The sequence below is a fragment of the Manihot esculenta genome, chromosome 8 (assembly GCF_001659605.2).
Source record: "Manihot esculenta cultivar AM560-2 chromosome 8, M.esculenta_v8, whole genome shotgun sequence".
Classification (NCBI taxonomy): domain Eukaryota; kingdom Viridiplantae; phylum Streptophyta; class Magnoliopsida; order Malpighiales; family Euphorbiaceae; genus Manihot; species Manihot esculenta.
In genome coordinates, this window is record NC_035168.2 from 3,609,149 (window position 1) to 3,623,995 (window position 14,847).

Here is a 14,847-nt window from a genome sequence, read left to right on the forward strand (position 1 = left end):
TAAAATCAATTGCGTGGATCTTGTGGGTATTTTTAAAATTTTAATAATTAATTATAATATTATTAATTTAGTGTTAGTTCAGATAATATTTGGAAAATACGCATAATTAAATAACAACCATAGCTTATACTTTCTCAAAGTCAGACATTAATTAGAAAAGAAAAAAAAAAAAAAAGGCATACGTTACATGCTGCTAATAAATAAAGGCATACAAAGAAAATTTTCAAACTATGAAAGATCATGATTAGTTGTATTTTTCTTTTTTTAATTGAAAAATCAATGTGCTCTACACATCATAAACTAATATATTCTAAATTCATAAATATACAAATTTGACTTAAATTATAACATGAAATCACACATAGTTATAAAAAAAAAATCGCTTGGAAATTTTCAAACCACATATTCAAAGATTGAAAAGCATCAAAACCCAGAAAATAAAAAGCAAGAAATGAAGAAACTTGAAGCTAAATTGATCAAGTTAATTATCTATTTTTTGATTATTGTAAGGGAAGGAAGGTTTTCTTGCATTTCATGAGAATTCAATAATATTCTACATATAAATATATTTAATTATTTAGTTTATATATAAAATATTTATTATACAATTTTCAAAATTTGGTCAACTGAAGCATAACTATCAAGTTGTCCATCACACCCACACCCAAAAAGTAAACAAAAGAAAAATTTCAATGAATTCATAGACTCTACAATTCCCATTGGAATGAGAATCTGTATCTGTGGAATTTCTAAGTACAGAAAACAGAAAAATTAAGAAACAACATTTTTACAAGTAGAAACCAACCACTGATAGAGTTCTGGGGATCAAAATCAGGCTGATGCAACACATCCTTTAAGGGTTTTGTACTCCAGGATCCCTTTGTACAGGATTTGCCTGTTCACAGGCATGGCCTCCATGAATTTTGGTCCATAATTCCGATTCATCATCTGGCTTCCTTCTGCTATCCTGGCCAAGTGCCTATCACGATATTGTTTATTGTTTGATGATGGCTCTATTACATCTTCTGCAAATCGCACCCTTTTCTTGGCTTGGCATCTCTTAGACCCTATATCAAACACAAAGCAAACAAAATTCATTAACCATGGATCACTCTTGAAAGTTGAAAAGAAAAGGAAAAGAAACATACCCACTAATTCAAATTCAATCTTCTTCATGAAATCGGAGACTAGATGTTTGTGGACATGACGAGCAATGAGAACTACACTACCTGAAACTGCAAAGGCAGCCATGAAACCGAGTCCCATAGAATTATTATTAGTTGTCATTGTTTTTTTCTCCTTTTTCTCTCTTAAGACGTTAAAGGAAGGAACATTTCATGGAATTTAAAGAAATCCCACCATGGAAAAAGGACAAAAATGGGAAGAGAAGAGGGGAAGTTATACAAGAAACATTAATTAATTCAGTTCCAGGACGAAAATGGAGAAGCAGTTGCTGGTTTTAAATGTGAAATAGAAGAAAATAAAAGGAAGAAGAAAGAGTTGGCAATGGACGGACGGTCTATACAAGAAATCGACCACAACACCTATAATAATAATAGTTAACACCAATAAAAAAATATTAATTAATCCGTTTACTATAAAATATTCATGGGATTTCCTTAATTTTCAAATTTTTTTTCTTTAATTTTAGTTTTATTTATGTAGGCATATCCAATAATAATACAATAAAATTGCGGCTCTAACTTATTCTATTTAATATTAGATATAAAATTAATGGCAACTACATACCTACCTCCCATTGGGGGTTTTGGAATTATCAAAAGAAATTTTGGATACATTCATAAAATCTTTTTTAGTCTATTTTTTCTTTATAAGCATAAATTTTTGTCTTTAAGAAATTTAAGAAATAATTGAATTTTTGTAACGTGATTGGTTGACATGATAAACGTGAAATTTAAGAAATTAATTCAATTATTTAATAAGAATTTTACATTTATTTAAATGATATATTATAATATAATATGTATTTTCATATATAATTTTTGGCTAAGACTCTTAAAAATGTAAAATCGTTATACCCTGAAGTTTGGTACCAAACGTTAAATCGTCGCGAAACTAATCGCTCCAGCTTCTAGAAAAGCCACTTCCAACTGCCCTCTCGATTTGTTCAAAAGATGGTTTTTTTTTTTTAAAACAAAAAAATAATAAAAGTGAATTTTTTTTAAAAATGAGATTAGGAGAATAAAACTAAAATATTTCATATCCATTTAAATATATTTATTATCAAATTAATACTATAAATTTAATAAAAATAAATATTATAATTATATTTAATATTTATAAAAATTTATTAAAATTTATAAATTTAAGTCACATATAATTTTATATATAAGTGATAATGGACTCGTTCTTCTAAATTTTAATTTTAAATATAAATAAATTAAATATAAATTTATTTTTAACATACCGTTACTTTTACTTATCTAAATTCTTTAAAAACAATAGAATACTGATTTTTATATTATTTTAACTAAATAAAAGTTTAATAAATTTAAATTTAATAACTCATAATTCTAATTAAATTAGAATTAATTTTATATAATTTATACTATATATATAAGTAGGAAAAAGGAGAAATATTAGGATTTCTGTTAATACCATTAGCATTTTATAGTTAATAATTTTATTATTTAAAATAGATAATAATTTATAATTAATTAAGAAAATCTTAGAAGATACATATAAAATATATTGATATTAAATTTTTAAATAAGTTTAAATTAATTTTGGAGTTTGTTAAAAAATTTAAAAGAATTATTTTGATTAATAAAAATACAATTAAATTAATTTTAAAATTAAAATTATTAAAATAACATATTTAAATATTAGATAATTATTAAAATAATAAATTCATGTTTTTTTTCTAAAATCATGTCAATATGTAATATTATATTTTTAATAGCTATTTTTTCAATATATTTATTTTTATATTTTTATAAATTTCATTTTCATAAATTTATTTATTATATATAAATAATAGATTAAATTAATTCTATATTTATTTTTTTCATATATAATATTATAATTTTAATATATTATTATAAAATATATATTAAATTGAAAGAAGAAAAGAAGAAATTTTCTAAACTATCCTTAGTTGAATATAATGATAATATATTTAATTTTATTTTAATGGGCTAAGAATTAAAAAAATAAAAATTAAATTTTGGATTAATTAAATTGATGTCTTTTTTAAATTTAACTTTTATTATTAAGTAATATTTATTTTTAAATTAATTTAAGTTAAACTAATTATTATATATGTAATTAATTAAGTTTTATTGAAACATAATTTTAAAAAAAATTATTAATTTCCGATTTAATGATATTGTATAGTGTAAGTCTATATTTTATTTCATTGTAAAAGAAATTATATTAGTTAAATAATCTCTTTTAATATAATAATTATTCATATATTTATATATATTTATTCTATATTATATATAAAGATAAAAGGAGAAAAATATTAAAATTGTCCAAAATGCTTTTAGATTTTTTATTTATTTATAATAATTTTTAATTAATTTATAGTTGATAATATTATTATTTAAAATTTTAAAATAAATGATAATTTTATTATTTAAATTAATTTTATTAATATAATAAAATTTTAAAATAAGAAGTATCTAAATAAAATTAACTATTCAAAAATAAAAAGAAATAAAAAAGAAGATTCAATTTTAGTTTGTATGCTATATTATAAATATATTTTATAATATTAAATTTAAAATTAATGGATTCTATGAATTAAATTTTAAAAAAAATTTAAAATACTCCATTACATTTTTTAAATAAATTTGATATATTATTTTTAATTAATTAATAAATTATAGTAAAAATAATTTAAAAAAGTTTTCTTTTAATTTATTTAGAAAGTTATACATTACAGTAAAACATTAAAGTGATAGATTATAATTTTAAGAATCCAACTTAATTTTAAATGTTAACTATTTTAATATTTTTAAAAATTAATTATATGCATAAAGAATTAATAAATTTAATAATATTATGTTATGAGATAATAAGTTGTTACTTATATTATTAAATATTAATCATTATACTGAAATTTTAAAGTGAATAATAATTTTTATTATATTAATTAATTTAAAGATAGTAGTAAATATTTTAATTTTAAAATATATGTAAATATATATTTATTTTAATGTGTTAAATTAAATTTTAAGAAATTTAAATTAATTAATTTATTATTTTTCGCGCATCTCTTCATTATTTTTCATACATCACTTTATTCTAAAAATGTTTAGCATAACATTTTATTTTATAAATATTAATTAATTTTTTCATCATCATTTCATTTTATTTGTCCTTTTATAATTAATTTTTAAATATCATAATTAATATAAACTTTATTGTTAATTTATAAATTTAATTAAAAAAATTCAGTTATATATTTTAAAAATAGATTTAATCAATTAAAAAAATAAATATTAACTAATTTTAAAATAAAATTATATTTTATTATGAATTATATTTTCATGTATTTTATATTTGTTTTATTATTATAAATTTTATAATTAATTTATTTTTTATAGAAAATAAAAATTAATATTTATATATTTAAAATTAATATATTTAAATATTTATTTGAAAAAAAGTGAAGAATCAATATTTTTATTTTAATATTTACAAAAAAAATTAAATTAAATGTAATTTTATGTTATTTATACTAATGTTTATATTTTATTAATTATATTTTTATATTTTTTATAACATCAATAATTATTTAAAAATAATTTTATAAATATAATGTATAAAAATATAAAATGAGTACACAAAGCTCATTAATAAATACTAATTCTTTTAAATATAAATATTGCACTAATCATTACTTTAACTTTTTAAAATTAATTACTGGAAATTAGTTAGTCTCTAAATAAATAATCACTAATACAGCATGGACCAGTTGTATTTAGACACGTACACATACAATTCCAGTTTACGCTTTTGACCTCATCCCTTCTTCAAAATGGCCAAAACGTGGTCGGTAGCGATCCTTGTAGAAGAAGCGGCCACGTCGCCTCGATTCTGATATTCTTGAGGGATTTTAGACGAGATATAGTAATCTAACGGTAGTAATTGATTCCATCGCCATCATTGTGATCTGTGAGTGGGAAATGCAAGAGTTTAATCCAAACAGATTTAAAGGCTCAAGCTGTTAGTTTCTTGTAGATCTGGTCTGAAGTTAGATTGAAACTAAAAGAATTTATTATTAAAAAATAGTTAGAATTTAGTTGGATCACAATTAGTGAATTGGTTCCAAGTTAAATCTGTTTGGATCATAATTTTTATTATATAAAATTAATAAAAATGAAATTCATTTCACATATTAATTTAATAAGTCAATGAAAATGAAAAGAAAATTATTTTATATACTTTTCATTATGTACAAACTATGAAGTTAACATAATTTAATCTTTCAATCAATATTAATAATAAAGTCATTAACTATTCAATGAAATAGACGAATTTTATTTTTTAAATTAAATAAAATATATAAAAAATTTTATATTATAATATATACAATTTTTATACCTTATTCAGGATAATTGTACATTCAAGATTATTGTATTTTAACTTTTGAGCTTATTGTATTTTAACTTTTGAGCTTATGCATTCTTTTTCATATGACTCGAGTAAAAATTTTTTAATGATTTTAAAATTTGATATTAGTAAAGTATATGATTGAATGGGTGTTGTACATGCGGTGTTACTCAAATTGGGTTTCATCAAGACTAAATTTCTCTTGTTATGCATTGTATTACCACAACTCAGCTTCAAAATGGTAAAGAATATGGTTCGATCATATCTATTCGAAGTTTTCGTCAGGGAGATTCCCTTTTTCTCTATCTGTTTATTTTCTCTATCTGTTTATTTTATGTGCAGATGTTTTTTTTTATCTTATTCAGGAGGCTGTCAATTCTAGTATGCTTCAAAGGTGTAAGTTTTCTAAGAGAGCCCATTTTCTTTCTCACCTATTCTTTGCAGACGATAGTTTGATTGTGGATCAACCTAGTTTGATGAAGAATATTTTTATCACTTATGAAAAGACGATTTCAAAGTCCTCTATTCCTTTTAGTAAGAATACTCCTCCTGATCTTTGAGTATCGGCTTGCTTTTTATTGAATATGGTCTAGAAAGATCTGCTTAATTCTTATTTGGATTTGTCGTCGCATTTTGAACGTGATCAGCAAGAGGTTTTTAAGTTTAAAAAGATAGGGTCTGGAAGAAATTAAATTTTTGGACGCGGAAGCCTTTGTCTCGGGCAAATAAAGAAATTATGATTAAAATTATTTTATAGGCTCTCCCTAATTATATTATGAGCATATTCCTATTACCGAAAACTTTGTGCTATAAAATTGAACAGATTATGAATACTTACTTTCTGGTGAGGTAAAGGAGGTAAAGGGCAACATTTTAGAGAAGAAATTCGTTGGATGGCCTGGAATCGAATGGCGAAGCACAAAGCAGTTGGTGGTTTGGGTTTTAATGGATTCGTGATTTCAATCTGGCTTTGCTAGGTAAGCAGGGTTGGCGGCTGTTATTCCATCCTGACTCTCTGATGGCTCGAGTCATGAAGGCAAAATACTTTCCTTCTTCTTTCTTCTTCTTCTTTGCTTGGTCATAATCCAAGCTACATTTGGCGTCCCATTTAGGAATTTCGTAATATTGTTCATGTTGGAGTTATTTGGCGTGTGAGTTCAGGCATGGACATATCAATTTAGCATTCCCTTCGCTTTATGATCTTATTAATTTTTTTGTTACTTCCTCTCTGCCTGTTAATGGGACTCATCTATTGGTTTCAGATTTAATTGAAAGCCGAGCTTGGAACTTTTCTCTCATCTCATCTCTATCCTTTTCAATGATAGAGATAAGCATAGTATTTGCCTTAGTTGAAAATTTGAAAAAAATAGTTTATACTAGTGCGCACAAGTTGCTTCACTCTCACAACTCTCCTATGCCTTTGATTGTCCTGTTCCTCCTAAGGTTCTAAATTTTGCTTCGCATGCTCTTTCTAATGTGCTTCCTTGTGTTTCTGTTTTGCAACGCCGTCGAGCTTCTGCTTGTCTTATGTGTAATCGAGGGACTAAAACAATTATGCATAGTTTAGTTCAATGTTCTTTTAATCGAAATGTTTGGATATTAATTGATTTGGGTTGGCAATTTTCTGGTTTGCCTACTTTGATGGATTAGTTTTGTAAGATTTTTGTTCGAGTTTCACCTGATATGAGCTTGTTAATTCTTATGATTTGTTGGGCTCTTTGGACAAACCGTAATTCTATTAATCTCCAGATGAAATGTTTCATATGACTATTCATTTTTTTAAAAAGTAGTTTGCAGTTTCTTTTCTAGTTCTGTCTTTTGTTAACACCTGAAGGTTAGATGAAAGTTAATGTTGATGCTTCTACCGATGCTAGTTTGAGTTTTATTAGCTTTGATGCTGTGGTTTGAGACGCTACTGGTCATTTTATTGCAGCACGAGTTTGACGTCGAAGAGGCTTTTTTATTGTAAAATCTGCTAAAGCTATTGGCATTTGTGATTAGAAATGGCAACGTGTTCTTATAGAATTTGATGCCCTCTCCGTTATTTAAGCTATTCTTCTAGTTTCACATATTTGTCCCCATTTGATTTGATTATTCTTGATTGTAAATCTCTTCTTGATAAAATTGTTGAAACCAAATGTTGGTTTGACTATTTTTTATTGTAAATCTTTTCTTGATAAGATTGTTGAAACTAAATTTTATTTTAGCTATAATTTTGCAGATGCAGTCACCACTTGCTAGCTAGCAATAGATGTTCGTTCCAAGTCAAGTTTGGGGATTTAGTTTGATGTCCCATTACTATTGTTTTTATTTGGATATGATAAGATTGTTGAAACCAAATGTTGTTTTAGTTATAATTCTGCAAAATGCAGTCGCCCGTTTGCTAGCAATAAATATTTGTTCTAAATCAGACTTGAGAGTTTGATTTGATGTCCATTACGAAATCTATTTTCATATTTTAAAAAAGAGTAAATTGTAATTTAGTCCCTCTTATTTAGTAAAATGCAATATTTTGTCCTTCTGTTTTAAAAAGCCTTCAATTTAGTCACTGTGATTTTTAAAAACTATGTCATTAGTCCCTCCCGTTAGATTTTCAGTTCAATCACCGTTAATTTTAGTTAAAAAGACTAAAAGACCCATTCTCTCTCCTTCCTCTTCCTCTTCTTCTTCTTCTCCTTCCCGATCTCCTTCTTCTTCTTCTTCTCCTTCCCGATCTTCTTCTTCTCTTTTCCGATCTCCTTCTTCTTCTTCCTCTTCTTCTTCTTCTTCTTCTTCTTCTTCTTCTCCTTCCCGATCTCCTTCTTCTGCTTTTTCTTCTTCTCTTTTCCGATCTCCTTCTTCTTCTTCTTCTTCTCCTTCTCGATCTCCTTCTTCTTCTTCTTCTTCTTCTTCTTCTTCTTCTCCTCTTTTCTGGTCTCCTTCTTCTTCTTCCTCTTCTTCTTCTTCTTCTTCTTCTCCTTCCCGATCTCCTTCTTCTGCATCCCATCAGAAGAAAGAAAAGAAAAGAAAATGAAGAAATTATTGGGTTTGAAGCTTCAATTTCTGCCTAATTTGTTAGGAACTGATAATTTTGAATAAAGGATAAAAGAGAAAAAGGTTTAACATGTAATTAAAAAGGGCATGATATTTCACTATTGTGTCCTCTTGATTGTCCATTGGGATGCAGTATCCAGCTAACTGAAGGATTAGTGTTAAAGAAATCATACTCATGATCATCAATGCCCCTTTTACCTTTAGTTGTCTTAGCCGCCGCCACAGGAGTCACTCGCAAGCTTTTCCCATTTCTACTTGAGATTTCTTATTGGTTTTGTTTCTGCTATGAAATTCCTGATTAAGAAATGTAAATAATTTTGGACCTTTTCTTAATTTTTTTGAGTTCTAATGGGGAAAAGCTTCCTTTTGCATCAACTTTTTTTAATGGGTTTTCATCATTTTACCAATCCTCCATCGTATCTCTTTAGCATTTGGAGTTTTAAATGCTCTGCATGTGGCTTCAGAAGACTTCCTCCATAGTTTATGAGCATTAGGTGTTTAAATAAATACTACCTCCATTACAACTGCAAATGAGATGTAACAAAAAAATTCTTATGCAGGCACCCAACAGCTGGAAGCATAGATTATTCGACCCTTCCATCCCTGCAGCATCCAGTTGCTGTATTGATCAATCACAAAATCCTTGTGGTACCATGCCTTCATCTTATCCCTACACTTTTCCATGACCTCCTGGTCCAACGGGAGCTGCTTAAACCCGAAACTGCCACTGCTTGAAGAAGAAGAGGAGGAATAGGAAGGAGAGAGAATGTGTATTTTAGTCTTTTTAATTAAAATTAACAGTGATTTAACTGAAAATCTAACGGGGGACTAATGGCATAGTTTTTAAAAATCACAGTGACTAAATTGAAGATTTTTTAAAACAGAGAGACGAAAGATTACATTTCACTAAACTAAAGGGACTAAATTACAGTTTATCCAAAAAAGATTAAATAGTATTAAAATGATTATTTTTATATTAATATAAATCTATTATATTTCAAAACTTATTTCTACGAATATCATTATTTTTTATTAATTAAATAAAGTTATTTTGAAATTTTTATTTTTTTTACCAAAAGTTGAACCATTCCATTTTAATAAGTAGATCATGAGCACAGTTCCCCTGCCTTGTCGCAAGTGGATTTCCTCATGCCCGTTCAGATAGATAGAAGGGGACATCTCTTCTTTTCCATCCGAAGAATGAATTATTTTGGAGTTTTTTAAAATTATTTTTGGCTTTCTTTACTTGTCCATTTTTCTAAAGATATGAGGAGAAAACAAGACGGCATTTATATTTTTGCACTTTGTTTCCTTGTTAGTGGTTTTTCTTTTGGTTGTGCCTGATGCATGCAGGTTTTAGATTCTAAATCTTGTTCTCAATTTTGCCTTTCAAATCCAATAAAGGATTGAAAGGATGACTGGCGGTCGCTCTTGAAGCATGACTCAGAAAGGCACATGTGGATTATCCAAGAGTGCACCTCCTTCATCTTGGAGGGCGTCGATCCTCATCTATGATTTGAAGCTACCCTTGACTTGGATGTGGGTGCCTAGTCGTGGTTCTACATGTTTGCTACTCCATCTTCATGACTCAGTCCCTCAGAGTGATAGTAAGTGTTGTAAAATTAATTTAAATTTCAAAAAATTTTTATGATCATTAAAAATTTTATGGTCGTTGAAGATTTCATGGTAATTAGAGATTTTATGGTCGTTAAAGATTTTATGGTAATTAAAAATTTTATAATCATTAAATATTTTATTTATGAGATTTAAATATAATATTAAATATGATCTTTATGATTTTATTTCAAGATTTTTATAAACCATATATACTGATCAATTTTTTCACAATAAATAGTCTTCGTCTTTACAAAGATAGTAACTCCCATTTTTCTACTTGATTCTTTCTTTCCTCTGTGTTATCTGTTGGGTTATAAATTATAGATAAATTCTTGTTGTTCCTGATCCTGGAAATTAAATACCAGAAGAACATATTTAATTCTAGAAGATTACAAAATAAATCCTTAAGGATAATGTTCAACACGACTCAGATTTCATTATTTTATCCCAATTTTCCAACAATCTTAAGGATTTATCTTTACACAAATGAGGATTTATCTTGTCACTGTCTGCTTCTACACTACCTGCTTCCAATGACATTATCACTCACTGTCTCTGCTTCTATAAATGATGGATCTTTTCTACCTGCTAATTCATACGCCAAACATTTTCCTGACATCTCAAAGATTGAGAATCAAGACCTGTCCCTGCTGTTGATCCAAAGTTGCATGAAATTTGGACCTATTCTAATAAGGTATGTAGGCATATAATTATCAGTACTCTTTCTAACGATCTCTTTGATAACTAGTGTTCCTACAAGGAAACCAAGAAAATATGGGATTCAATGAAATATAGGATTCAATGAACCTGAAATATACTGCTGAGGATATTGGCTACAAGAGCAAATCTTGTACAAGAAAAAGGGCACATTTCAAATAACAGGTACGAAAATGAGAAAGCTGATTACAAACCTAAATTTAATAATCTCATCTTCAAAAATAAAAGATATTGTCTTGTATGTGGCAAGTCGGGTCATGATGCACCCCAGTGCAGGAAAAGAGTGATAAATGACAATCCTCCTAAACCAAAAGTAGATTTAGTTGAAGGAGATGACATTATTGCTGCGGTTATTTCTCAAACTTTTCTTATAGTTAATGTGCAAGAATGGGTAGTAGATTCTGGTGCTACTAGGCATATATGTATAAACAGAAATGCGTTTACCTCCTACTCTACAATGGGGAAAGGAGAAGAAAATGTGTATTTTGGTGATTCTAGGATTGCAAGTGTCCTTGGTAAAGGGAAAATTCTTCTCAAACTCACATCTGACAAGACCTTGGCACTTAATGAGATACTTCATGTCCTAATATGAAAGCTAATTTAATTTATGTAACTCTATTGAAAAAGGCTGTGATTAAGGTGTTCTTTGGGTCAAACACAATTATACTGATTAAAAATGATATTTTTATTGAAAAATGTTATTGTAATCAGGAATTCTTTGTTTCTCAATATTTATGCAATAACAAATGGAAATGCATCTTGTGCTTTCTTACTTGATTCTTTTGATTTATGATATGCTAGATTATGACATGTTAGTGCTTCTCATATTAAAAAAAAAATGCAATATCTTAGTATAATATTTAGCACTGGTAATACATGTTTAAATAAATGACAGATTTGTATAAAATCTAAGTCAACCAAAAAATAATGTTTAACTACACATAGAGAATTTGAATTGCTTAGTTTAATACATACAGACTTAGAAAATTTTAAAACAAACTATGATTAGAGGTGATATATATATATATATATATATATATGCAACTTTTATTGATGATTATTCTAGATATATTAAAGTATATTTGCTTAGAAACAAAGATGAAACATTTAATATGTTTCTATTGTATAAAACTGAAGTAGAAAATCAATTAAATAGAAAAATAAAAAGGAATAGATTAGATAGAGGTGAAAAATATATCTTATTTAATGACTTTTGTGAAAAAGATTGAATAATTCATGAATTTACTCTATCCTACTCACTTGAATCTAATGGAGTAGCAGAAAGAAAAAATAAAATATTAAAAGAAATGATGAATGCTTTATTAACAAGTTCTTCCTCACCTAATAACCTTTGGGGGAAATTCTATTATCTGCTTGTCATTTACAAAATAGAATACCTTATAAGAAAACTGATAAAACACCCTATGAACTTTGGAAAAGTTTTACACTTAACTTAAAATATTTAAAAGTGTGGGGATATCTTGCTAAAGTAATACTTTCCGATCCTAAGAAATGAAAAATAGGTTCACAAACTTCTGATTGCATGTTTATAAGTTATGTTGAAACTTATAAACTCAAGCTTATAAGTTTGTTTTAACTTCTATACATAAACTTATTATTCATCAAATGGATGTTAAAACAGTTTTTAAATGAAGACTTGGAAGAAGAAATTTATATGGTTCAACATAATGGTTGTATTGTTTCAGGTCAATAAAATAAAGTCTGTAAATTTCTTAGATCATTATATGGTTTAAAACAAGCTCCCAAACAGTAACATGAGAAATTTGATCAAATTTTGTTAAATGATGATTTTATACGTATAAATGATGAATATGTGATTATTTGTTTATATGTGGATGATATGCTTACTTTTTGTACAAGTTACGATATAGTTTGTAAATCAAAAGTTTTCCTTGCCTCTAAATTTGATATGAAACATGTGAGAGAGGCAAACGTGATTTTGGGAGTTAGAATCATAAGAAAAATGATAGTTCAATGCTATCACAAGAGCATTATATTGAGAAATTTCTAAGGAAGATTGGACATTTCAATGTCAAACCAGTGAGTACCCCTTATGATCCTAACTGTCAATTAAAGAAAATTAGAGGTGACTTTGATGCTCAATCTGAATATGCACAGATCATTGGGAGTCTGTTGCATTTAGTGAATTTTTCATCAACACCGTCTGTATCAATGCGTTGTGATTGCCAAGAGGCAATAGCCATTGCAAAGAATAAAACTTTCAATGGTAAGAATAAACATATTCGTCTGAGACATAATGTTGTTAAGCAGATGCTGAAAGATGGAACTATTTTCATCGATTATGTGAAGTCAGAAGTGAATTTGGCCGATTCTCTGACTAAACCTTTAGAGAGAAAACTAATAGATGAAATATGGAAAGGAATGAGACTTGAGCCAGTTTGAAATTAACAGTGATAGTAACCCAACTTTTGTGATTAGAGATCCCATAAAAAAGATTCATATGGGTAATAACAAGTCACTTGTTAGTTGTGATAGCACTATTTATTGTTGTCCCTTCCTATGGTGTGAGAAGTGCTAGACTGCATTAATGAGAGAATGAGATGGAAGCTTTTAATGATATTCATATCTCTTATGGGTGGTGTATAAATTGCAGTATACACTTATGATATTACCTATATAAGTGTAGAGTGGAGCCGCTTCTATGAGATTGTGGCATAATTTCTAGAGCACTTATGAACTACTAGGCCCGCGCATAGCCTATTAACGCAAATTGATGAGAAATTAATATACAAAAAAGAGCTTTGTTTAATAGAAATAAAAGTTTCACCAATTACTCTGTATGTTAAATCGTATTAATCTAGGTCTGGTTCATAGTCTAAAAGACACCAGATTCGAATCTTATATACTAAATTTCTAAATTCGACAATGAAAATCTTTTGAAATCTATAGGAGATTATTGTAAAATTAGTTTAGATTTCAAAAAAATTTTATTATCATTAAAAATTTTATGGTTGTTGAAGATTTCATAATAATTAAAAATTTTATTATCGTTAAAAATTTTATTATAATTAAAGATTTTATGATCATTAAATATTTTATTTATGAAATTTAAATATAATATTAAATATGACCGTTATGATTTATTTCAAGATTTTTATAAACTATATATACCGGTAAGCTTTTCCACAATAAATAGCTTTCATCTTTATAAAAATAATGACTCTCATTTTTCTACTTGATTCTTTCTTTTCTCTTTATTATCTGCTGAATTATAAATTAGAGATATAAATTAGAGATAAATTCTTGCTGTTCCTGTTACTGATCTAAAAATTAAATGCCAGAAGGACCTATTCAATTCCGGGGATTACAAAATAAATTTTATTATTTTATCTCAATTTTCCAACAGCAAGTGGCTTTGTTTGAGTCTATATCCTTTCCTTGGAAAGGAAATAGTCACATTGAAATTTATTTTCTTCTAATTTGTGATATCTGGGGCTTCAATATGTGGATTATGGCCAGAAATAGCTACTGTTGCAGAGGTCTCTATTGGCCATTTTTTGGCTTCTAGAGTTCAGGCAACTAGAGCTTTCTGAAGAAATAGTGGGGCTTCTATTGATCTTCCATTGGTTCTTGTGCCTTGTATCAAGTTTAAATATTTAATCATCACAGTTTTGAATAATATATATACATAGATTCAAGATTTCAAAGCCAAAAGTTACATTCTCCTTTTAACAATTTTATATGTAACAAAATAATAATAACAATAATTAATTAAAGAGAGAACTCATATTAGGAAATTATGACTCAAATGGCAATCCAAAATACACTGAAAAGATTCAAATCTCATCACACTAAAACCAAAATACCCAACAGCAAAACAGAAGCAGATCCCATTCTATCATAATTCATAAAGAG

The 14,847-nt window shown here is 27.1% G+C and overlaps 1 protein-coding gene across 1 annotated transcript; it reads right to left on the reverse strand.

Moving 5' to 3' along the window:
• Positions 1-672: 672 nt before the first annotated feature.
• Positions 673-1,523, reverse strand: LOC110621706. Its single transcript, XM_021765992.2, has 2 exons — positions 1,149-1,523; positions 673-1,067 (listed from the first exon to the last, which is right to left on the reverse strand). The coding sequence occupies exons 1-2, from the start codon at positions 1,285-1,287 to the stop codon at positions 832-834; spliced, it is 375 nt and encodes a 124-aa protein (XP_021621684.1). The 5' UTR covers positions 1,288-1,523; the 3' UTR covers positions 673-831.
• Positions 1,524-14,847: the final 13,324 nt, after the last annotated feature.

Coding starts and splice junctions, on each gene's coding strand:
- LOC110621706 (XM_021765992.2), bottom strand. CDS start 1,287: ATGACAACTAATAATAATTCTATGGGACTCGGTTTCATGGCTGCCTTT. Junction 1,068..1,148: donor GATTGAATTTGAATTAGTGG/GTATGTTTCTTT, acceptor TGTTTGATATAG/GGTCTAAGAGATGCCAAGCC.